We start from the raw sequence: 21968 nt of genomic DNA on the forward strand, positions 1-21968 counted from the left end.
CAGAGAGAGACCTCCTTACTACCCCCAGGACCAGAGAGAGACCCCCTCAGCACCCCCGCCACGAGGCGCAGAGAGCTGGGGAGGCCCTCTCTGGCTGTGCTGGTCAGCGGGGCTGGGAGGAGACTGTCTCCGCCACGGGTGTGTGTCCTGGGAGCATCTTGTGGGCGTCTCCGGAAGGGAGCGTCTGAAACGGGCCTGTGGGCCTGAAGCTGGGCTCTGTCTCCTCCCGGGGAGTTGGGTCCCCTGGGGCAGGAGGAGCGAGGTGACGCCCTCACCAGGACCCTCAGACCCTGGCTCCCCAGACTGAGCGCAGGCCGCCCGTGGGCACAGCTCAGGCCCACTGGTGGGGTCGGGACAGAGGCCCAGCTCAGGGGAGACTGCCCAAAGGCTGCAGGGAAGGAGGGGTGGGACGGCCGGGTGGGTCCTGCACCGCAGCTCAGGGCCCTCTCAGCCGCACCTGCTGCCCAGGCTGGCGGGGAAGCCAGGGGCCCTGGGCAGGGCCTGGGCATGAGGCTTTCATCCCTTGCACAGCGGAGTGGCCTGGGGGAGCTCGTTGGGGTGAGGGCCGGTTGGGGGGCAGGCAGGAGCTCAGCCTGCGAGTAAGGGCTGGGGCGGGAGCTCAGTGAGCCCGGCAGCCGCTGTCTGCTGGCTGCTGTCGGCCAAGAGTGGCCATCGCCAGCAGGTCAGGCCTGAGGCCGGCCTGGGCCTGGTGGGACGGCCGACTGTGCCGCAGTCTCGGGTCCCGGGTCCCGCCAGGGGAGGCCTCTGCTCGCTCTGGGAGACGCTGGGCCAGAGAGATGCTGTTTCCACGGAGGAAGGCCTATCTTTTATTTATTTAATCTGAGCCATTCTGTGAATTATTCATTCACATTTATGTAAGCGATTGAGCTACACGGATCGTGGGAGCAGGTTAAGACACTGACTCTGCCCCGAATCAAAGGGGCCGCCCCCCGGGTCCTCCCTGGACTCGCCCACTCAGCGGGCTCTGCCGCTCCCAGCCTGCCCCTGTGGACCAGGCCGCCCGGGGCCAGGTGCCCTCGGCCTGTAGGACGCTGCCCCAAGCCCTACGTCCTGGCCTCGCCTTGCAGGTCCACGGCAGGTCCCCGGGCAGCAGGTGGCTCGGGTCACCCACCTGCTCTGTCAGCGGGGGAACAGGCCGCGTCGGCACACAGCGGGCGCCCCTCATGGCTGGGCTGCGTGCGTCCGGCGTCCAAGAGCTCGTGGGCGGTGCAGCCTGTGTCCCGGGTGAGACGCCTGCACGAGCTCGGCTGTGAGTGCTTCCTTCAGAGCAGGCTTCCCCCCCATTAACGGCCCGTCCTCGGCGGCTCGGCTGCCGGACGAGGGGAGAATCTGGGGTCAGTGGCCGGCTGCCTTTCTAACTTCGGAGTCTGGTTACTCGGTCGATCAAGGGCCCTGTCCCCAGGCTTGGCTCTGGAGTGAGGGTGGCCCTCAGGCCTTCAGGGCGGGAGGCCATCCAGGAGCACAGGGGCCGTGGAGAGGCCTGGCGTCAGGATCCCTGGTTTGGGGCCGGGGGTGGCAGCTGCCGGGCTGCCCCAGCGCTGCAGACCGTGGAGATGAGACCCGGGAAGTGTGCTAGAACCCTGGCGTGTTGCGGAGTCTGTGCGGGTCCTGAGGTCCGGGGTCAGAGGGCCCCGCCTCTGACGTGGATCTGCGGTCAGTGGTCGGCCACCTGAGTCCAGCTTGTGAAGCGGGGGGCCCTGCACGCACCTCGTGGCTGCGGTGGCTGCTGAGCGCACTGGGGCCTGTCCAGTGGCTGCCACCCTCCCCCCCAGCAGCGCCCGGCCCTCTGCCCCGCTCAGTCCACCCTAATCCTCAACGCGGCTGCATCCCCGACGACCCCTGGAACCAGCGCTGGGGGAGAGGGAGGGGATCTCTCCCTGAAATGCAGGCTCCCTGCCCGCCTGCCCCGTCGCCTCCTCTGGAAGAGACCCTGATGACATCTGCTCATCTGAAAGCAGCCCCCCGGGGCGCCCACACCTGCACCAGACGCCCTGGGTCCTGAGGGTCAGCCTGGGGCCGGGGCGGTCCTCCGGGAGGGCAGGCCGCACACTAGGCTGAGCCTGGAGGCCTGGGGTCCCGCACCCCTGGCAGCGTCGGGCCTCACGGGCGACTTGCGTGCACCACGTGTAGCCGGCTCGCTGATGATGGGGCTGAGCCAAGGCTTAACTCGCGGGATGGCACCTCAGGAGGGGACTCGGGTAACCACTGTGCGCGCTCCTGACAGCTTCGCACAGCTGCTTTCTCCCCGTGCAGCCCTGTACCTGCGGGGGCGGCAGGTGGGCCCAAGGGCCCTGCCCTGAGCTGTCCAGTTAGGACAGGGCCCGGGGTGCCCTGCCTGACCCCACACCCAGGGAGCCTGCCTTCTCCCAGCGTCTGGTCTCCGGGAGGCCAGCCAGGGAACCACAGGCAGTGTGATCCCAAATCTCTGGACGACCTCCACTCCTGCAGCCCCCACCCCCGTGCTTCTCAGCGGCGGCCTGGGAAGTGTTTGCCACTCCCCGGGCTGACGGGACAGACCCGGGGCTGGAGTGTGGGGTGGGCACCCCCGTCTGGGCCCAGAGGAGGGGTGAGCCCGCCTGCTGCCCGGCTTGTCATCCTCGTCGGGAGCCGCGTGTGGCCGCCTGGCCCCGGGCGTGGCATGCGCGCCCCCCCCCCCAACCCCTCAGCCAATGCTTTGCTGCCCCTGAGTGTCCTCCTGAGACCCCGGGGAGCTGACTGCTTCTCCCTCCCCGCAGAGCTGAAGAAGCAGGTGGAGAGCGCAGAGCTGAAGAACCAGCGGCTGAAGGAGGTCTTCCAGACCAAGATCCAGGAGTTCCGGAAAGCGTGCTACACGCTGACGGGCTACCAGGTGGACATCACCACAGAGAACCAGTACCGGCTGACGTCCATGTACGCCGAGCAGAAGGCCGACTGCCTCATCTTCAAGGTGGGACGCAGCGCCCCTCGAGTCCCGGGCCCCTCCCTGCCCTCTCCCTCGGCGTCCACCCCCCTGGGGGGCAGGGGGGCAGGGCTCCGTGTCACAGTGCCCTCTGGGGGCTGAGGAACAGGGTGAAAGTCAGGGAGGGGCCTTGGCCGCGGGTGCAGCTGGATGGCGGTGGGCGGAACCAGGAAGAAAGCCCCGAACCCGAGCTGCTCCTGCGGCCAGGGCCCCGGGAGGGCTTTCGGGGGCCGACAGGTGGCTTTGGCTCCACCTTACCCGACGGTGGGAAGTCTAAGCAGCTCAGCTCACGTGCAGAGTGTGGGCCGAGGGAGGGACCCAGAGAGCAGGTGGCCCATCTCACTGGACTGGGACTCAGGGCCTGTCTTGCCTGGCCCCAGGGGTCAGAAGGATTCCCGGCCAGCCGAGCTCCACAGAAGGGTCTCGGGGGAGATGGCAGGAGTGGAGCCTGGCCCTGCCGCCTGGGACAGACACAGGCTCCCAGGGCCATGGGTCCAGCTGAGGAATGACCACAGATGATGGCAGCCTCCGTGGTTGACTTTGATTTCTCAGAGGTGGTTTCTCAGGCAGCAGGGGTGCTGGAGGCAGAGTTAGAAACAGCCGTGCCATCGCATGTGGGGGCAGAGGTGTGCACAGGGGAGGGCGGTCCCGGGCAGCCCCGGAGGACGGGGAGCCGCCTGCCAGAGCTCATCCCCGCCGTCTCCCCGCAGGGTCTGGCCCCGGCCCGCCCGCCCCCAGGAGTGGGCCCGGAGCCCTCAGGCGTGTCTGGAAGGTCTGTCCCGGGAGCTGGCAGCCAGGATCCCTGTTGAGCTGTGAGGAGGGTGGGAGTTCCGGACGCCCCGTGTCACCCAGGGTCACAGTGGCCCTGCTGTCTGAGACCCCAGGGGACGGGGGCCCAGCGATCGGGGGCCGGTGGGGGGAGGTGGCTGCTTCTCGCTCGCTCGCGCTGTGTGTGCGTGCGCACCCACTGTGTGGAGGGGCCGTGGGGGGCAGAGCTGGGCCCCTGGGCCCTGCGCAAGGGATGGCTCTGTCAGGAGTAACGAAGCGGGACTCGCCTGTTGTAACCGTGGAGTCTGTGGTTCACCCGTATGTCGTTGGGCTCTGTGGATTTCGACAGGTACGAGCCACCGCGCCCTGGGCAGCCCTGTGCTCACCCCTGCCCGGCGCCCCGGTCATCGCCGGCTCTGCGGCTCTGCCTTTCCCGGAGGCAGTGGACTCCCAGGCCGGCTCCCTCAGTGACCCGGCTGAGCCCCAGCTCTTCCCCTGACTCGACGGCGGGCTCCTCTTCACTCTGAGCCGTCTTCCCCATCTGGACATCCCACAGTTGGTTTGTTCATCACTTACTGAAGGACGTGGTTGTTCCCAGGCTTTAGCAATTATTGATGAAGCTGCTGTAAACAGGCTTAAACCTTTCTGGCCGCGTGAGCATGTACACGCAGCCTTAGCCTACGGGCGGCGTGGGCCTGCATGCAGCTGGGTGGCCCCAGGGGCCGGGGTCTGCCGGCCGGCTCCCCTGCTCTGCACCTGCTGTGCCTTGCCCCCGCTCGGCACGCCCAAGCCAGACGAGCCAGCCCAGCTCAGGTGCCGCCTCTGCAGGAAGCCGGGGCTGCCCTCACCCCCTGCCCTCCCAGCCCGGCCCTGAGGCAAGTCCACCCAGGGAGCTGGTCTTGTTCTCAGCCTGGCCTCGGTCCCAGAGTGGGCAGCAGGTCCCCGAGGGTTGGAAGCAGGGAGTGGAGTCGGGCGGCAGAGCCTGTGCGTGGGGCCCACTCGCTTGCGCCACGGGGATCATCCTGGGCCTCGTCCTGGGGGCATCTGCTCCTCTCCATAGCCCCACGGCCCCTCCCCTCGGTGTCGGCTGTGGCCCTGAGCTGGCGGTGGGTCAGCGTCTGCGGGATGGAGGTGACTCCCGAGGCGTTGTCGGGGGGGTGGGGACGGTGCTGGACTGCGGGCCAGAGCCTCGGAGGTGTGACTGTCCCCGGTGCCCGTGGGCGGGGCACCTTCTCGTGGCTCCGTGCGTGCGCTGGCAGGGCACGTGCCCCCACCTGCCTTCGTCCCCTCGTGCCCAGTCAGCGCGCCTCCCGGGGGCCCACAGCCCTGCCCCTGAGAAATCCGCGGTGGGCAGTGCAGTGGGACGGGTCCCTGCAGTCCCCAGGCTGTGCGGTGCCGGCGTTGGGGGTCCCAAGCCGCCAGTGCCTGGCCAAGTGTCAGCTGGTCCTCTGGTGTCCAGAGCTTTCCCGACAGAGACCAGCAGAGCAGCCAGAGGGTGGCCACTCCTGTCCCTCCTGCCAGGCTCTCAGCTGCCCCGCGGGGCCCCAGGTGCTTGCCTACCGGTGGAGGGGCCTGGTCCCCACCGACCGGATGCCCTGTCCATTCACGGCCTGTCCAGCAGGGTCCGCCCCAGGGCGCTTGTTGTCAGGGGTCAGAGACTCAGGCTGAGGTCCCCGTGGCCCCATGCGCTTCCTGGAGGGGCTGGTGTGCAGGCACCCCCGGGGGTGGGCGTGCGCCCCCAGCTGCCCGCTGCATCCTGGGAAAGTGGCTGGGATGAGCAGAATTGGTTTGCAGCCCCCCACCCCACCCCAACCTCGTGGCTCACAGGCCCACTGTGCCCTGGCACAGGCGCTCCGTCCGCTGGACACAGGCCAGCAGCCTGCTGCATTCATGGGGGTGGGAGCGTGGAGAGGGCAGCCCCCGTGGAGGCAGGAGGTCCAGGAAGCGCCCCCAACCCCAGGAGTCCTCTGCCCACCGCCTCTGCCTCCCTGGAGAGAGCCTCCCGAGCCAGGGCTGGGGCTAGGGAAGAGTGGACCGCGCTGCAGCCAGGCCGAAGCGCGAGCCAGGCCATGGGGGGCTCCGGGCTGGAGCCAGCAGGCTCTGCTGGGAAGGCAGTCGGGGTTGCCAGTGACAGCATTTGGCTGGGGCCGGGGGCAGGGCTCAGAGGGGCCCCCTCGGCACATGCTGACCTGGGCCAGGCCGTGATCTGGGGCTCCTCACCCGAGCACGCCTGCCTGCGCCGGGCCTCAGGGTCACGCTGGGACGCAGGAGCCCTCCCCACGCCTCTCTCTGCACGGGAGGGCACTGGGGTGTGGGCTGGGGGCAGCGAGAGCAGAGGCCTGAGGCAGCGAGGACTCGGAGCCATGGGAGGCCCAGCCCTGGCCACTCTGTCCCCTAGATTTTTGGACCTGGCGACAGTTTGTAGTTGAACACAGCTCGTCCACGATGGGGCCAAGGAGCAGGCATATGAGGTGCAGGTGTGGGTGACTCTGGGCACCCGGAGGCCAGCGGACGGCTAGTGACTGCCTCAAACAAAAGCCCGTCGGCAGCTTGGAGGGCCCACCCAAGAACGCCCCCAACCCCACCCCACAGAGCCAGCTGGCCCTTGTCCTCGAAGGCCATCCCCAGGGGCCTTTGCCCTGAGCTCATGTGCCGACCCCCGTTCCCCCCCCCCTTCCCCTCCGGGCCCAAGTCTCGCTGCCCCCAGCCTCACCCAGCGCTTGGCTCGGGGCCCTCATACCCTCCTCCCGGCCCGGCACAGGTGTCCTAACCTGGTCACGGGGCATCGGTTTGGGTGCCATCGGCCTGGGAGGGGCCCACCAGAGGACCCCAGGGCTGGTGCCGTCCACCGCTGGGCTGGACTGCGGTCCCAAGGCCTAGTGGGTCACCCAGTGCCCTCATCCACCTCACACAGCCAAGACTCTCTCCCCGGGGACCCCGGCCTCCCCCCGAGCCGATGCCGCAGGACTGAGCAGGAGCGCTTGTCTGGTGGTCGTCCTGGGCGATGCCGAGTCCCCCGGGCCACCGGTCCTGATTAGCTGTGCAAACCTCATTAGTTCACATCAAATTTCGTGGAAGGTGCTCCTCCGGGGGCCGTGTGAGCAGCCTCTGCTCTCCCAGGAACGGCCCCCCTCGGCTCTCAGCCCCACCCGCCTGGGCGCCGCGGTCTGTCTGCCCCTCCTCCAAGGCGCTGCTGCTGTGAAGAATATTAAAGCAGTTTTTTCAGGAGATGGAAGGGAGCACGGGGGTCCCTGCATGGCCCGACGTCCAGTGTGGTTCCCTCGGAGCTGGGGCCGGGCTGGGCTCTGGTGTCTGTCGTGGGGGCACAGCCGTGGCACAGGCCCGGCAGAGCCCCTCAGGGAGCTGGAGTCTTGGGGGCCGCTGGGCAGGCTGGGCGCTCTGACGGTGACCCTGTGGTTCCCTGCCCCACCCGTGCTGGGCCCAGGGTGGGGGCCGAGAGGAGCTGCCCCCGTCCTGCCCCTCAGCCCCGCCTGTCACAGCCCTGCTCTCCGGCTTCCCTGAGACCCACTGACCACCCATCCCTCCAGCCTCAAGGCGGAGAGGGGCCCCTGGCCTGGGTCCTGGGGGCTGCCCTCCTCCACATGGCCCCTGTGTGGCTCACGGCTGCACCCTTTCAGGAGGGGACCTGTGAGTGCAGTGACCAAGCGCCCCTGCGCCCCTGGAGACGGGTGGAGACCCCCAGCAGGGCTGCAGGGCAGGGCCCCAGCTCACTCTCCATCCTCAGGGCCCCGTGGGCCCCAGGGCTGGACGAGCGAGGTGACTGGGCCAGGGTGCAGGGCCCGTTGAACCCCGCCCCACCTGCACGCAGTCTTGTAGCTTCAACTCCTCTGGGAACCAGAACCCCGGGGTCTGGGGAGTCAGGAGCCTGGGGGTTACTGGTCCCACGGGCAGGGGCCTGGCACGCGCCCGGCTTCCCACAGCCAGCCTGGGTTGGGGGCCAGGTTTCCCCTTACATGGGGGAGGCGGCTTGCTTTCAGGTCCGAAATCCTCAGGTCAGGACAGACGTTCAGAGTCCCAGGGTCAGTGCGTGTCTGGGGCAGGCTTGGAGCTGAGGAGGGAGCTGCAGGGAGCTGGTGACGGCGGTGGGTTCGCTCGGGCGTTGCCGGGGGCAGCTCCTGCCCCGCTGCCTTCTCCCTGTGGTGGGGTGGGGGCCGCTTCCTTGGGGCTGGCCTGGCCGTGCTGTCTGACTCCCCCGGCACCCTCCCACCAGCCGTGGGTTCGCGCCCCCGCCACCAGCGGCGGGCTCGCCCCCCACCCTCGCCAGCCATGGGCTCGCCCCTGCCCCCCACCAGCCACGGGCTCACACCCACCCCTAGCCGTGCGGGCGCGGTGCGGCGCTGCTGTCCCGTGAGAGCTGAGCTCATCTTCATGGTTACCCTACGGCAGGCAGCGTTTGCTTTCACGCTGCGCTGGGGATGCAAAGCTTCCTCCAAGCTGAGCCTACTTAAGTTGATGACGATAGTTGATTTAAAGGAAAACATTAAGTAAATGACAGACCTGGCCGGCAGTATGCACGGACAGCTGCCGCTCAGACATCCGCCAAGTGCCTGCTCACTGGCCGCCCGCCCGGCCCGCAGCAGCCCCGACTCCACCACACGGAGGGTTCCCAGGGAGCTCCCAGCTCACGGGCCCGACACAGGCAGCTTCTGACCCGGGGCTGCAGGCTTCCTGCCTCCCTCCCCCGACTCAGCTGAGATGAGGCCCTGATGCCAGCCTGCAGGCTCTGGCACGCATGGCCCCTGACCCCCGCCGTTAACAACGGAGCTCCTGCAGTGATTTACCCGGCTCAGCTTGACCCTGAGGTGAGGAAAATCAAGCTGAAATTAAATCAAATTTCAAATGTTAAGCTAACCAAGTAAAAAAGCAATCACATAGAAACACGTACTTTTCAGAACACCGTTGTTTACTCTGCCCTGATTAATCTGTGCAGGAAGGAGGTCTGGGCTGCGGGGCAGTGGGCCCAGCACTGCCACTGTGCCTGTGACCTGTCCCTGGCGGGTGCAGGGCGGGGACAAAGCCCAGCCAAGAGCCCTCCTCAGAGCCCAGACCCGCGGGTCCCGGCCCTCACCTGTGCCTCTGGCCGGGAGTCCAGGAGGGTGCCTAGCGTACCTCTGGCCGGGCACCAGCGTTCTGGGGCGAGACGTCCCCGGGCCCAGCCCCCCAGCGAGGCCCGGCCTGGCTGTCGCCCTGGGGGCGTCGTCTGCTGCGGTGCTCCCCTCCGGCACGCCTCCTGCTCCCCCTCCCCCTCCTCTCCTCGCCTGGGCGGCCTGGCCCGACCTGCACTTGGCGTCAGCACCTGAGCCTGTGTTCACCCAGCACAGGCTGTGTCCACGGGTCCGGGGCTGGTAAGGAGTGAGACGCTTCAGTTAGTGCTGCCCAACGCTGTCTGACTCAGTGCTGTCCGTCACCCCTGATATTTCTCACAGAGCCGGAACAGGTAACTCTAAAACTTAATGGAATCACAGAAGACCCAGAATTGCCAAAGCAATCCTGAGCAAAAAGAACAAGGCTGGAGGCATGACCCTCCCAGACTTCAGACAATGCTGCAAATCTGCAGTCATCAAAACAGCTTGGTGCTGGCACAGAAGCAGGCTCGTGGGCCAGTGAGGCAGACCAGGGCACCCAGCAGCAGACCCGCACACCTGCAGCCAGTTAATCCACGGCCAGAAAGGCGAGAGTGTGCAACGGAGGCGAGAGTGTGCAACGGAGGAAGATCATTCCTTCAGCAGTGCTGTTGGGAAAGTTGAACAGCCGCATGTAAACTAGTGAAGTCACAACATACCTTCTCGCCATACACGAAAACAAACACAAAATGGCTTAAAGACCTCAACATAGAACAGGACACCACCAGACTCTGAACTCCTGGAGGAGAGGCCAGGCAAAACGTTCTCTGGCGTAAATGACAGCGGTGTTTTCTCCCATCAGCCTCCGAAGGTAATAGAAGTGAAAACAAAAATAAGTAAGTGGGACCTAATCAAACTTAAAAGCTTTCTCGCAGTAATGGAAACCACGAACAGCGAAACAACAGCCTCCAGACTGGGAGAAAGCATTTGTGAACGACATTATCGACAAGGGCTTCCTTTCCAAAGCACGCAAACAGCTCACACAACACGATAACAAAAAAACAAGCAACCCCATCAAAAACGGACAGAAGGCCTGAGGAGACTTTCTCCAGGGAAGACCCTCGGATGGTCCACAGGCACGTGAGACAATCAGTGTCTTAGAGAAACGCAGATCAGAGCTGCAAGGAGGCGTCACCTCATGCGGGCCAGAATTCTCCCATCAGAAAGCCCACGAGCGGCGGGGAGGGTGTGGGACAAGGGGGCCCTCCTGCCCCTTCGGCGGGAGCGTGAGCTGGTGCAGCCGCTGTGGCCAGCGCTCCGGAGACTCCTCAGAAAACTGAAGATGGAGCCACGCTGTGACCCTCCAGCCACCCAGCGGGGCCTGAATCCAGACAGAGGTGTAAGTCACGGGGCTTCCCTGGTGGCTAAGTGATGAGGAACCTGCCTGCCAGCGCAGGGGACGCAGGCTCGACCCCTGATCGGGGAGAGAAGAGCGGTGGCCAGCCCGGCAGCCCGGCCCTGACAGGGTCCCACCAGTGCCAGGGGTGGGTCTCCCCTCGCCCCGATCCTACCTGCCCAGGCGGGGCAGCTGCCCTGGCCTCTCAGGGGCTGGGGGCTGGTGACATTGCTGATGGGGCTTCCCTTGGGTGAGCTCCCCTCCAGCAGTGCCAGCCATCTCCCAGGAGGACGCCAGGCCCTCCCGGACAGATGCGGGTCCCTCCAGGGTCCTGTGGGCTGCCGTCAGGCGAGGGTTCCTCTACGTCTCCGCCCCTCCATGTCTGCTGAGGGACTAGGGTTGCCCCTGGTCTGCCCCGTGAGCAGGGGGGCCTGTGGGCAGGGCACAAGGTGTGCCCCGAAGGTTCAGAGCCGGCTCGTGGGGCCCAAGGCCACAGAGGAGCTCAGGCGTCAGGACCGGGAGACGCGGAGGCCGTGCAGGCGCGGAGGCGGCGTGGAGCCGCCCGCTCAGTGAGGAGGGCCTCAGTGGGCACGTGGATGGATGTGCCTGGTACTTGGGCAGTGAGCTGGTAATTACACTCCACCGTGAGGGCCATTGATCATGGCCCTCGCCAGAGCGCCCCCGCGGGAGCTGGGGAGGCCGTTTGTTACCTGGTGACTCACAGGAGCAGCTCAGCCAGCTCCAAGCAGACCTTTCTGGGGTCTGGACCCAGGCTCCAGGGCGGCCCCCCACCTGCCTTCCCCTGCCACCTGCCCAGCCCCCCCCACCTGCCCGGCCACATGGTGCCTGGGAGGCCAGCAGGAGGGCTGTACAGAGGTCCCTGGATGGCAGGGTGCCCGGGGATTGCAGAGGATGAAGCGGGCTCGCTTAGTTCAGCCTGAGGGAGGTTGCAGGGGACGGGAAGGACTGAGGCCCCCAGCCCCGCTGAGCTCCTGCCGCGCTCCCTCTACCAGACGCTGGGGGAGCCTCCCAGACGGGCTGACTCCAGTGAGTGTCCATCCGGCGGATCCTGGCCGCGGTGAGGCCCTGGCCCCCAGGCCTCTCCTTCCTCCATCCACAGGGGCGGGGCGCCCACGCCTGGACCGAGAGGCCCGCCTGCATCTGGGGGTGCTCCTTCTGGGCAGCTGGGGCCCCTGGGCTCGGAGCCCCCACCCCGGCTCCCGCCTGTGGAAGCCAGGCCAGGAGGGGCGCCTGAGCAGCGGGGAGCCCCCCCGTGGACGCCGGGTGATTTAGTGACATGATTACTCCTCACAGAGCTGCTTATTAGATTCCCCCTTTCCTTCCAAACGCTGCTTGGAAGTAAACACCTGGGGCTGTTATACCCTGTCCCCCTCCGCTTAATTAACTTTTAAATCACATGATGTCACCGGACCGCCCTCAGATGCCGGCTCTCGGCCGGGCTCGGGGACTGTGAGCCGCCCGACATGCCTGCCCTGGCAAGGCCCCTGCGCCTCTCAGATGGGATTTGGGCTCCTCGCTGTGGCCTGAGGTCCCGGCTCTGCTGCGGTGGCCACGTGTCCCTCCCCCCTGCCCAGCACCCTGGAAGCCCGAGGCGGCGTCGCAGCCCCAGGAGCTTTGGCCTGGGAGCGAGGCCCAGGGGAGCCGCTCGGACTGGCAAGCCCGAGCTGTGTTCAGACAGAGGCCTGGCCAGGCTGCTCGGGAGAGGAGACTCCCCCTCACGGTCGTGCCCTGCCGGGAGACTAAGCAGTGTTTTCCTAAGCCGGTGGCCGTCCTTCCTGGAGGGAGGGGCAGCAGTGTGTGGGAGCCCGCCTCCCCGCGCCAGCCCGGCCTGCACGCTCTTCTGCTACCAGAGTGCAGAAGGGCCGGCAACCCTCACAGGCCTCCCCTCGTGCACCCTCCCAGCCCTGGTGGACCCGAGCCCCAGGAGCCCTCTCAGCCGTGAGCAGGCTGCGGGGAAGGCAGTGTGGAGCGGAACCCTCTGCCTCGCGGGAGCAGTGGGCATCAGAGCCCTGACTGATTCCCCAGAGTCACGGCGGCAGAGGGAGGCCAAGACGGGGGCGCTCAAGCCTTCCTGCAGGACCAGCTCTGCAGGGTCGCCCTGAACCGCCGTGCACCCTCCGGGCTCACCGAGCTTGGCCTCTACCCCCAACCCGTGCCCGGCTCTCCGTCCCAAGGCTGCAGCGTGTGGAGGCCTGGGTCCCGTGTCCCAACACAAAGCTGGTGCTTACTCGGCAGAAAAGGCCGGCGAAGTTGGGAACCATCTGTGGCCTTCCAACTCCCCAAAGAGAGTAATTTCCTCTCCCCGGACAGAGGCGAATGTGAGGAGCCTTTGCAAAAACCGTTTCTGAAATTGAATCACAGGAAGATGCCTGCAAGAAGTGAGGAGATTGTCTGTATTCCATTCTTGGGGCGAAAGAGCAAATTCAGCTGCAGGGCGTGTTTGGAAATTTCTTTTTTAAATGAATGTGGTCAATGCAAACGCGGCGCTGTCAGCAGGATGAGGAAAGCCCGGAAGCGCCTGGAAGCCGAGCGCAGCCGCACGCAGCCCTCGGTGCTGATGAAAGGGAAAATGCACTCACACGTCCTGCACACGCAGACTGCATCCCCGGGCGTACTGCAGCCCCGGAGAATGAAGCCCTTCCTCCCTTTTGCTCCCACTGTCGGCAGTGGGTGGGGGGCGCCTGCGGGTGAACTCAGGAGCACAGGCAGCCTCCTGCCAGGCCGGCCAGGGGCTGGGGGGCTGGGACCCTTTGCTTCCACCCCGCCGACCCGGGTGGTCACTGGCTGGCACTCATCCTACGCCCGACACCCTGTGGGTCCTAGCACTGGGCAGACGCCCCGGGTGACTCTTCAGACGGGCACCCTTGGGGTGGGCCTCCCTTGGTGGCATCTACGTCATCCATCCTGGCAGCGAGGCGCCGTCCAGCCAGAGCAAAGGACGGCCCCACCCCACCTGTGCTCGGGCCAGCAGGGCGACAGCGCCTGGACAGGGCGCGGTGCGGAGCTCGGGGGGCCCTGGGCCCTGACTTGTGCCGGGGAAGGTGGCTCACAGGGTCGGGGCTTCTCCACGGGAGATGAGCCCTGACCAAACCCACTGCCTTGGAAACGAGTCTCGGCCCGGTCTCCACCCCCACCTTTGGCTTTGACTCTGTAGCAGAAAAGCCCAGTAGGAACCGTGCGCTTCAACAATGAGATGTTTTAATTGCATCTTAAAATAGAATTGCAATAAAGAACGTTAAACTGTGACTAACCAATTGTATTTAAGGGAGTCCCAGCACGGTCAGAGGCGGGCAGACTAATGAAGCCGGCCCACTCCCTGGGTCCAGCTCCGTCACGCCGGGTGGGCACTGCCCGGGTTGGAAACAAGAGGGGAGGGCTGGACCCTGTTGGGTTGATTTATGGTCCGTCAGAGAGCCTCTGGCTTCTACCAGGAAGAGAGGAGGCCACCTCCCCGTCAGGACACGGGGAGTGGACCGGCTGTATAGGGGTGTGGGGAGTCGTGGGGAGCCGGCCCTGGCTGCAGTGGGTCTAGGCGGGCACTGGAGCTCCCGCGTGGCCCTGAGGAGTGAGCAGGTCCCCCTTGCAGTCACCCTGCCCCCTGGGGGATCCAGGGGGCCACGTCGGCTCCAGAAGCCCCGAGATTGGCCAGCCGGTGACGTCTTACTCCAGCCTCCCCTTGCAGCCCATCCTCCAGCCTGGGGCTCAGACACGCTGGTCCCAGCCCCTCAGTCTGTTTCCATCCTGAGAGGAGGACAGCGCTGGCCACTCCTCATAACCCTCACACCCCCTGCCCTGCCCTCCCCGCCCCCGACTCCGCTGCTCTACAGGGGGAGCCGGGGAGGAAGGGTCAGCTCTGCAGCTGCACGCACCAGTGCCCAGCACGCATCCGACTGAGGACTGGCCAAGGGGCCGTGTGGGCACAGGAGCCCCAAGGAGGGGGCCAGCCTGTCCTGGGGGCACCGGGCACCCCACGGGTTTGGACCCTCGGGATCCTTGGGGAAGCATCCACTTGCAGCTCCTTTCCCACTTCAAGGACATGCGATCTAGCTTCAGAATGGACAGCAGGGCCAGACCCTGAGCAGGGAAGGCTGCAGCGGCACCCTGGACGGACCACCTCTGGCCTCTGGGCTGAAGCCTCGGGGCCGTGGGGGCCGCAGGCACGTGGAAGCCCAGCGCTCAGGTGGGAAGGGCCGGGGGTAAAGTCTGTTGCCAGTTTCTCTCTCGTTTAATTACCAGCGTGTCAGTTGCAGAGTTGAAATGGAGCTTAAAAAGCCTTTGTGAGTAATTAGTGTCAAAAACACAAGATCTACAAAGCCATAAACTCACAGCTTGGTGATGTTACCAAGTACTAATTAAAAAGGAAGAGAGAAAATTCTGTTTGGAGATCAGATCCTCATCCCTGCCAGAGATGGAAAACAAGGCCGGTGCAGACGGTCTGGTGCGGGGTGAGGGGTGGTCGGATCCGGCCCGCGCACATGGGCTCGGCGGGGCCTCCGGATGTCACCCGTGTACCTGTGGTTCTCCCAGCGCCGGCCGGGCAGGCTTCCTAGGCTGGTCACCTGTTCCAAACATGGAGGCCTCGTCCTGCGGTGGGCATGCCCTCGCAGTCAGGCCCGGTCCCACCGTCCGTGTGTCCGCGTCCAGCGGTAGTAGCAGAGGAGGCATCTCGGGTGAGAGGAGAGAGCCCTCTCCTCCCGTCCACGATGCTGTGTTGATGGAGGGAGACTGTGGCTGCTGGGTCATCGTGTCGGATGTTTGTGCCGGACACGCTTGTACAGCCCGGCGTGAAAACAGGAGAGCGTCGCACAAGTGTCAGGGTCCACGTAGAGGCGGCAAGGAGGCTCCTGGCATGTCTGCATCAGGACTGCAGGGTGTGTGTGTGTGTGTGCGAGAGAGAGCATGTATGTTTGTATACAAGAGATTGTAAGTATTGTGTGTGTGTGCAAGAGTGTGTGTGAGTGTGCGAGAGGGAGAGTGTGCGGGAAAGTGTGTGTATACAAGAGTGCAAAAGTGTGTGTACAAGAGAGTGAGTGTCTGTGTGTGTGTGTCTGGGACGGGCAGGCGGCTGGGAGGAGCGGGGTCAGGAGAGGCCGAGGGGCCGTGGTGGTGAGCCAGCTCCTCTTTCCTCTGCCGTCTTCAAGGCTCGGTCTTGGCCTCCAGTTTTGTTCTTCTGCAGTTTGGGGGGTTCTGGTTCTCGGCATTTCCATATTCGTTTTAGACCCAGCTTGTCGACCTCTCCAGGGGAAGCCTGCTGAGGTGCAGTTAGGACCGCTCTGCAGCTGGGGGAGAACTGCCCCGCGGCTTCAGCCCGAGAGCAGCCTCTCTGTCTTCCTGTGTCCAGGGCACAGTCTCATGTCTTTGTGTTGGGTTTACCTCTAAGTGTTTCGTGTTCTGATGCTGTTATAAACTGGGTTTTACTTTTAATTTCGCTTTGTTGCTAGTATATACAAATAGTTCGTTTTTATAAAAGGGACCTTTTGTTTTGCAGCCTTGCTGAACTCGCGCATGAGCTCTAGTAGCCTTTCGCCCTCTTGTGTGGTATGTCCTGCAGAGACGGTGGTGGGATCTGTGAGCACTGATGGCTGCTTCTGCCTCTTTTTCCCGCCTTGTGTCTCTGGCCGGGACCCCCACAGTGGTGTCGAGTGGGAGCGGGAGCTTTCCTGTCCCATATTCACCCTGAAAGGACGCGTTCAGCTGGAGCCACTGAGTGTAGCGTCAGCCGTGGGGGCAGTTGGAGATGCCCGTTATCAGGCTGAGGACGGGCCGGCCTGGTCTCATCCATGGAGGAATGTTCTTGAGGAACCCGTGTTGGGTGTGGTCAGATGCTTTCTCTGCATCTATTGAGATATCGTGGGTTTTTTTCTTTACTTTGTTAATATGTTGAATTACTCTTTATAGCAGTAAACCAGCCTTGCATTCCCGGCAGAGCAGTGTGGTGCGTGAACTCAGTCCTGTCCGACCCCATGGACTGTAGCCCCCGGCTCCTCTGTCCGTGGGATTTCCCAGGCAAGAGGACTGCAGTGAGCTGCCATTTCCTTCTCCAGGGATCTTCCCGACCCAGAGATCGAACCCGGGTCTCCTGGATCTCCTGCTTGGCGGGTGGATTCTTTACCGTCTCAGCCTGGGAATGCCTCCTGAGACAGACTTGTATTACCCTTAGTACCTGTGTTATCGGACGTGTATTGCTTCCTGCTTTGCTCAGAATTTCTGCGTCTGTGTTCCTGAGGATTATCGGACTGCGCTTTCTCCTTCGTGATGCCGTCATCCGACCGTGGCTTGGTGACACGTGACTCATTGGGTGAGCTGGAGAGCATTTCTCCTCTTCCATTTCTGTAAACACTTTATGTAGAGCTGGTATAGTTTGTTCCTTAAATATTTGATAGAATTTAGCAGCAGAGCCCCGAGAAGGCAATGGCACCCCACTCCAGGCCTCTTGCCTGGAAAATCCCATGGATGGAGGAGCCTGGTGGGCTGCAGTCCACGGGGTCGCTAGGAGTCGGACACGACTGAGCGACTTCACTTTCACTTTTCACTTCGATGCATTGGAGAAGGAAATGGCAGCCCACTCCAGTGTTCTTGCCTGGAGAATCCCAGGGACGGGGGAGCCTGGTGGGCTGCCGTCTACAGGGTCGCACAGAGTCGGACACGCCTGAAGCGACTTGTCAGCGGCAGCAGGAGAGCCACCCCGCCTTGGAGCCTTCTGTGCGAGAAGGCTTTCACTGCGAGCTCATTTCCGTGAGAGGAGGCAGGGCTGCTCAGGTTATCCCCTTCCTTCGTGGTGAGCTTTGGGCATTTGGTATCTTCAGAAAACTTTATCCATTTGGTGTCGGTTGTATTTATTGGCAAAAAGTTGTTTATAACGTTTTCTTACTGTCCTTTTGAAAATCTGTAGAATTCCTAGTGCTGTCATCCCGCCTATTCATGATACTATTAATAGCAGTTTGTGTCTTCTTTTATTCCTGATTCGTCTGACCAGTTTATCAACTTTATTAATGTTCTGAAAAAGTCACTTTGGGTTTCATTGTTTTCTAATGCTTTTTCTACTTCACTGATTTTTGCTTTGATCTTTTTTCCCTTTCTTCTGCTTACTTTGTGTCGACTTTGCCCTTTTTATTATAGTTTATTGTTTTTTTAAAAAAATGTTTTCTTGGCTGTGCCCCACGGCTTGCAGGATCTTAGTTCCCCAACCAGGAATCAAACACTTGCCCCCCGCGGTGGAAGTGTGGAGTCTTATCCACTGAACTCCCTGTGAAGCTAAAGCCTCTATTTGACTCCGTTCTCTTTTCTGATGTAGACGCTTGGTGCTACACGTCTCCCCCTGAGGCTTGCTTTACCAGCACTCTACAAATGCTGATACCTTATTTTTAAATTTGTTTAAATCTGTGTTAGGGTTCAGAATGTTGTCTAAGTACGTCATACTTAAGATAATTTGTATTCTGCAGGAATGCTGTAAGTACGTGAGGCAGTTTTTGGTAGGCTCGGCAGAGCTTCTGAATCTGTGCTTGTTCCCTGCTTTCCTCTCCTGTCAGTGGACAGAGGTGTTAGATTTGTCTGTCCTTCCTTGCGTTTCTGGTGGCTTTTATTTCATGTGTAAATGAATCCCTTTATTGTTTTCAAATGGCCGTTTTCCTCGGTAATATTCTTTGCTCTGAAATCTGCTTTGTTTGGTATTAACGCGGTCACTCCAGCTTTCAGCTTCTGCTAGGGTGGAGTATCTTTTTTCTCATTCTTCTATCGGTTGCATAGGATGCAAATACCTGGAGGCGGGGTCACTGGGAGCCTTTCTGAAGACAGGCTGCGCTCATGTGGGCCTCTCCAGCAGCATGGCCCGGTGGTGCGTCCCTCAAGGGCACCGCGGCCCGCTCGCGCACGTGCTTTTTTTTCCGTTCTGATCGGTCTCTGTTGCTACATTTGCAAGTTCACTGGACTTTTTTCCACGACATCCAGTCTGCCATTAACCCCCCAGGACACTCGTCCCAAGCGCTGTAGATTCACCTGCAGAAGCCCAGTTTGTACCTTTTATGTCATCAGCTTTCTGAACACGTGGAGCAAGGTTGCGACAGCTGCTGCTTCATCACCTGCTGATTCTAGCGTCAGTGGCGGTTCTGGATGAGTTTCCATTGACTGCTTTTTCTCTTCACCGTGAATCACGTTCTTCTGGATTTTGCACAGCCTGTCATCTTTGATGGGTGGTGAATTTCCCCCTGTTGGGGGCTGGGTGTTTTTGTCTTCCTGTCACTGCTCCCACCCAGGCTTTGCTCAGAAGCACTGTTCAGTTCAGTTCAGTTCAGTCGCTCAGTCGTGTCCGACTCTTTGCGACCCCATTAATCGCAGCACGCCAGGCCTCCCTGTCCATCACCAACTCCCGGAGTTCGCTCAGACTCGCGTCCATCGAGTCAGTGATGCCATCCAGCCATCTCATCCTCTGTCATCCCCTTCTCCTCCTGCCCCCAATCCCTCCCAGCATCAGAGTCTTTTCCAATGAGTCAACTCTTCGCATCAGGTGGCCAAAGTACTGGAGCTTCAGCTTTAGCATCTTTCCTTCCAAAGAAATCCCAGGACTGATCTCCTTCAGAATGGACTGGTTGGATCTCCTTGCAGTCCAAGGGACTCTCAAGAGTCTTCTCCAACACCACAGTTCAAAAGCATCAATTCTTTGGCGCTCAGCCTTCTTCACAGTCCAACTCTCACATCCATACATCACCACTGGAAAAACCGTAGCCTTGACTAGACGGACCTTTGTTGGCAAAGTCAAGTCTCTGCTTTTCAGTATGCTGTCTAGGTTGGTCATAAACTTACTTGGAAACAGAGTCTTTCAGGTCTTGGTTTAAGATGTGTGAGCCAGGGATGGCCCTGGTGATCCAGTGGTTAAGATTCCATGCTTCCACCGCAGGGCATGTGGGTTCAGTCAGGGAAATTAAAATCCTGCATGCCAAGTGGCGCAGCAGAAAAAGCCTTCTGGGCGGGACCAGAGCAGCGGGTGGTCAAGGGTGACTGCTGGTCCTGAGGGGAGACCGCCTTATGCCCTGTGGCGCTCTCCTGGCGTGGCCGGGGGGCGGCGGTGGCGATGTCTGCTCTGAACCACTGTGGGGACTTTTCCTGCTCTCGGGCGCTTTCCTGCTCGTGTGCTGATCGGCTCCCTGCGAAGTGCTCAGGGACAGTCTGCTTGGTCCTGCTTCCAGCCGTGGCTCCCGTCTCAGGCGCGCTGCCCTGCACCCTCTGACCCCCGGGTCTCCCGAGCTCTCAGCTGACCCTCTGCTCAGAGTGTCCCCCTGTGCCCAGAAAGCATCTTGGGAGGACGGGGCTGTCCCGGGCTCCCCTCCCGTCTCCCGGGGCCGCCCCTCCACCCCCTCACCTCCCAGGACCTACAAGTGTCCTTGCGTTTCTGTGTCTTGTCTTTCTGGTTGTTTCAAGCTGGCGAGTAGTCTCCCTCTTTCTCCCAGAGCTGAGTGTTTGGACTGGTGTTAGCATCTGAGCCCACCCGCAACCCTCCCCTAAAACAGGGAAGTCTAGCACAGAGCCCGCCATCAAGCAGCGCCTAGCAGAGTGGCCCGCGTGGAGACCCCAGCTCCCGCCTCTCCATCAGAGCCGTCCCCCAAGCACCCTGCCCCTCAGACGGCCCCGTGGGCTCCTCAGCCACTCTCAGGCTGTCTGAATGGGGAGGCGAGGAGGGGCAGGCCTCCTGGATGAGGGCTGGGGGGGCAGGCGGTCCAGCCCACTTGACGGCAGAGACGGAGGGACCCAGGCTCTTCCGGAACTGGGGCCCGGGCCAGGGGAGCCGGGCCTCCAGGGTCCTCTCTGCCCGTTGAGAGCAGGGGAAGGATGCGGTCAGCCCTGCGATGCCTGCCTGACTTGCCTCTGCCTGCCTGCCCCCCCTTACCCGCCTCTGCCCCCGACCGCTGGGACCAGGAGGCGGCCTGGGCGCCCGCCTGTGCGGGGCGGGGCTCCTGGATGTGACCTCCCGGGGCCTTGCCGCCCCGTGTGCACCCTCCCCCTCGTGAGGCTGCAGGAACAGCTGCGTGTGGTCTAAAACGGAGCATCTGAGATGGAGGGCTGTATAAATAGAATAATAATAATAATTGTGGGTTTGAAATCGGTCTGCAACTGTTGGGGTGCCTGGCCTTGCCCCCCCCAACAATCGCTCTTGGGAAAGGTCACCCCTCGCCGGGGACGGTGAATTCCAATAACGCTGGTATAATTAGAACATGCAGTATTTAGATGCTTTTCAGTACAATTAAGTGGGGATAATTGGGTGAGCTATTTTCCGCGTGCTGGACATGCTTCCTCGCCAGCTTCCGTTCGTTCCCTGGAACTTGGTGCCGGGACAGTGCGCTCAGCTCCTGGCCAAGCTGTCCTGACCCACTTGCCTCCACGGCCTCTCTGTTCACGCACAGCAGCATCTGCCTGGGGCTCCCAGGGGCCTCCGGGGCCCAGACACATGGCCAGCCCCCGGGTGCCCTGTTCAGGCAGCCACGCCCAGCGGCCTCACGGGGTTGACAGCATCTCCTGCTGACAAGGGAGGGCGCCGGGCCTCGGGGGTGGTGAGGCGGTGCCCGCAGGCCCTTGGAGGACTGGGGGGTCTATGTGGGCCTCAGGCCTTTGCTCCAAGGTGAGGGGAGAGCAGCGGGCGTGGACCGGGGTGGATGCTCCACACACCCAGGTTCTCGGGGAGCCCAGGGGCTGTGTGCGCCTCTCTTACCATGGAGCGCTCATGGGCAGGGGGGCATCCCGGGAGGCACCCCCCCCATGGTGGAGGACAGCTCAGATCTGGGGGAAGCAGCCAGGCGTCGCCCCCCTCAGTCCCCGGCCATGCTCACAGCAGCCCCAGAGGCCGACGGTGGTCACAGGGCCCCAGGGCAGGCTGTCTGGCGAGGCCTGGCCCCGGATGCCCTGTCCCCACCGCAGGTCCTGCCTGGCCCGGGCCTGGGGGCTGGTGACACGGACGTCAGCACGTGTCTGCATTAGGGATGGAGTGTGTGTGTGTGTGTGTCTGTGTGTTTGCCTGTTCTCTGAGCTGTCGGCTTTCGTGGATATAATTTAGGTATTGTTTTTTCTGATCACAAATATAATGTGCAGTCACAGTAAAAAACCCTGGAGATTGCAGGAAACCGTGGTGAACCACCTTTCACCCTGGTCCCATGAGCGGCCGGCCGGCATCCCTGCTCCGCCGCCCCTTCTGACAGCCTCTTCCTCGCTGTCGCTGGGAGTGCCGCGCAGACGTGGAAGCGGGGGGATCCTGGGGCAGGGCCCTGGCGGTGCAGCCACCCCAGATCAGCCTGGGAGCGCATGAAAGCACCTGCAGCATGTGAGATCCTGGCTGGAGGAGCCCTGGCTCTGTTCTGCAGACAGGAGTGTCTGAAAGCCTGACCCTGGCAGAGAACCGTGTCCACGGCGGCCGTCACCTCGGAGGGCGGGCAGCGGGCTGGGCCTGGGGCGGGCCACCAACTGACCTGTCCCAAGGTCCCCGGGCCCTGAGGGCACATGGATATCGCTATGTCTCCGGGCACAGAGGGAGTGCCTGGTGGCTGGGCGAGCGGCCCCACATGGCCCCACTGTGGACGCCGCGAGACACGTCTGCACGTGAAGGGCAGTCAGGAGCCTGCAGCCCACCAGGGCCTGGGGAGGCTCCCGGAGGAGCCCAGTTTAGTCAGAGCGGAAGGGCTGCCCCGGGGCAGGGAGACCGGGGGGCCCAGTCTGGGAGGAGGGACGGCGGGGTCTGCCCCTGCCCCTGGCCAAGGAG

The 21968-nt window shown here is 63.0% G+C and overlaps 1 protein-coding gene across 2 annotated transcripts in view; it reads left to right on the plus strand.

Moving 5' to 3' along the window:
- Positions 1-21968, plus strand: part of MAD1L1 (mitotic arrest deficient 1 like 1) — a 241682-nt gene that overhangs the window by 212086 nt on the left and 7628 nt on the right. For both annotated transcript variants that reach the window (XM_040267386.1, XM_040267396.1), the window contains one exon: positions 2757-2947. In XM_040267386.1, the coding sequence (XP_040123320.1) occupies positions 2757-2947 (191 nt within the window). The remainder of the gene's footprint in view (positions 1-2756; positions 2948-21968) is intronic.

Source organism: Oryx dammah, unplaced genomic scaffold, assembly GCF_014754425.2.
Source record: "Oryx dammah isolate SB20612 unplaced genomic scaffold, SCBI_Odam_1.1 HiC_scaffold_2, whole genome shotgun sequence".
Taxonomy (NCBI): domain Eukaryota; kingdom Metazoa; phylum Chordata; class Mammalia; order Artiodactyla; family Bovidae; genus Oryx; species Oryx dammah.